Source organism: Anneissia japonica, unplaced genomic scaffold (assembly GCF_011630105.1).
Source record: "Anneissia japonica isolate Jap-2015-1 unplaced genomic scaffold, ASM1163010v1 scaffold287839_len198389_cov133, whole genome shotgun sequence".
Taxonomy (NCBI): Eukaryota; Metazoa; Echinodermata; class Crinoidea; order Comatulida; family Comatulidae; genus Anneissia; species Anneissia japonica.
Genome location: NW_022698111.1, coordinates 28036 through 30011, shown reverse-complemented (window position 1 = coordinate 30011; position 1976 = coordinate 28036). Strand labels below are relative to the sequence as shown.

Below are 1976 nucleotides of genomic sequence, written 5' to 3'. Positions count from 1 at the left end.
CAAAGAGCAGCAAACTGGTAAATCTCGACCCACAATTCGATATGGAATCAGAGCTCATCCAAGTAGGAGGTCGATTAAAGAGAAATGATCAACTGGAGATGGAGGTGCACCCAGTTGTACTGGACCCGTGTCATCGGATTACACAGTTGCTCATAAAGAGAATAGACAGTAATGTTTTTAACCATGGTACAGGAGTGGAGCAAGTATTCAGTTATATAAGACGACGTTACTGGATATTGAAAGGGCGTAGTAAAATCAAGTCGATACTCAGGACATGTGTTAGTTGTCAGGTGGAGAAAAAGTCCAGCTGTACCAAAAATGGCAGACATTCCAGAGGCAAGAACAAGAATCGGGTTGCCTCCATTTTACTCCACTGGAATGGACTGCTGGGGCCCTATGATGATTAAAGTTCGCAGATCCAGAGAGAAAAGATGGGGGGTCATCTTTAAATGTATGACAACTAAGGCTGTCCATCTTGAAATTATAAGTAGTATGAACAGCGATGGATTTCTTATGGCATTTAGAAGGTTCATAGCTAGAAAGGGAACTCCAGCTGAATTATATTCAGATTGTGGAACAAATTTTAAAGGGGCAGAGCGTGAGCTAAACGACTGTTTCCGGTTAATGAGTGTCGAACTGCAATCCAAATTGGCCAGTCAGAGAGTAAAGTTTAATTTCAATCCACCCGAAGCACCACATTTCAGAGGAATATGGGAGAGGGAAATCAAGTCAGTGAAAAACACAATAAAATGCTGTTTGAAGGATAGAATAGTAACCGAAGTAATACTTCAAACTGTAGTAACGGAGATTGAAGGGCTATTAAACTCAAAGCCATTAGGATATGTCTCATCAGATGTTTCGGATAGCAACCCTCTAACACCCAACCTTCTCATGGGGAGAAGAGATCCCGCATTGCCGTCAGTGGCATTCAGCCCAAGAGAGGAAATAAGAAGCAGAAGGCAATGGAAGCATAGCCAGGTCATAGCGGACTTGTTCTGGAAGAAGTTCACCTCAGAGTATCTGCCTAGTTTGCAAATTAGGAGTAAATGGCAAAGGAGTGTGAAAATCTAAAAAGGGGTGATACAGTTTTAGTGATTAACAACCAGTTGCCAAGAGGTGACTGGCAAGTTGGGAAAATAGTGAAAGAGTACCCAAGTGTTGATAACAGGGTAAAAGTGGTAGATGTGTGCGTAAATGACAAAATATACAAACGCCCTGTGGTAAAGCTCATAAAGTTAGAACAGTGGGAGTAAATTGAGGGTTATATTCTTGTCAAGGTTACTGCTCCTGTATAGTAAAGAAGTAGTTCATTGCGTAGGTTAAGTTGTTAAAGTTGGTAAAAAAATAAATAAAATAAAATAAAAATAATAAAAATAAAAATAAAAAGAGTTTAACTGGAGAAATGAGATATACTCATTTGTGGGGGAGTGTAGAAACGGTTGCGTTTCTGTAGAGTTTTGTAAGTGAAAATAGGTGGCGCACAGCGAAATGCCCAGTTGTCAGAACCACCTAATGATCGTGTTGCTATGAGGATTGTGTATGTGTAATGACAGTAGCAAACGGTATATTATTCGACCGTTTCTAAAGTTCTAAAGAGTAATTTGTAGGGCAGTGATGATAATTGGTTTACAATAACAAGAGGTGGGAGTATCTCTCCATTATAGGCCTAGACCTAGCTAGGTATTACTGTCATACACGGTGAGGCCGATGTGCGTTGTGTGTATTACTAGGCCTACTACACTATGAACGGGAAACGTGCGATTGGGCTCTGACCAGGATCATAATTATGAGGTTATGTCGATTAGGCCTAATCAGTATTGGTACTCAGGATGCTATAAGATGATTGTTGTAATTATAATTCTAACGCTTGTTGGTAATGTTGGATTTATATAGTACTGTATAGTTTATTGAGATATTGTTTAAGGTTGATGTTCCTTGTTTAGGCTAACCTGTTCAGGAGGTGATCGGATGTTGAC

At 40.0% G+C, this 1976-nt stretch overlaps 1 protein-coding gene across 1 annotated transcript in view; it reads left to right on the top strand.

Moving 5' to 3' along the window:
• LOC117102405 overlaps positions 1 to 407 on the top strand; it is a 2390-nt gene extending 1983 nt beyond the window's left edge. The window contains exon 2 of the mRNA XM_033242658.1: positions 6 to 407. Within this exon, the coding sequence (XP_033098549.1) occupies positions 6 to 407 (402 nt within the window). The remainder of the gene's footprint in view (positions 1 to 5) is intronic.
• Positions 408 to 1976: the final 1569 nt, after the last annotated feature.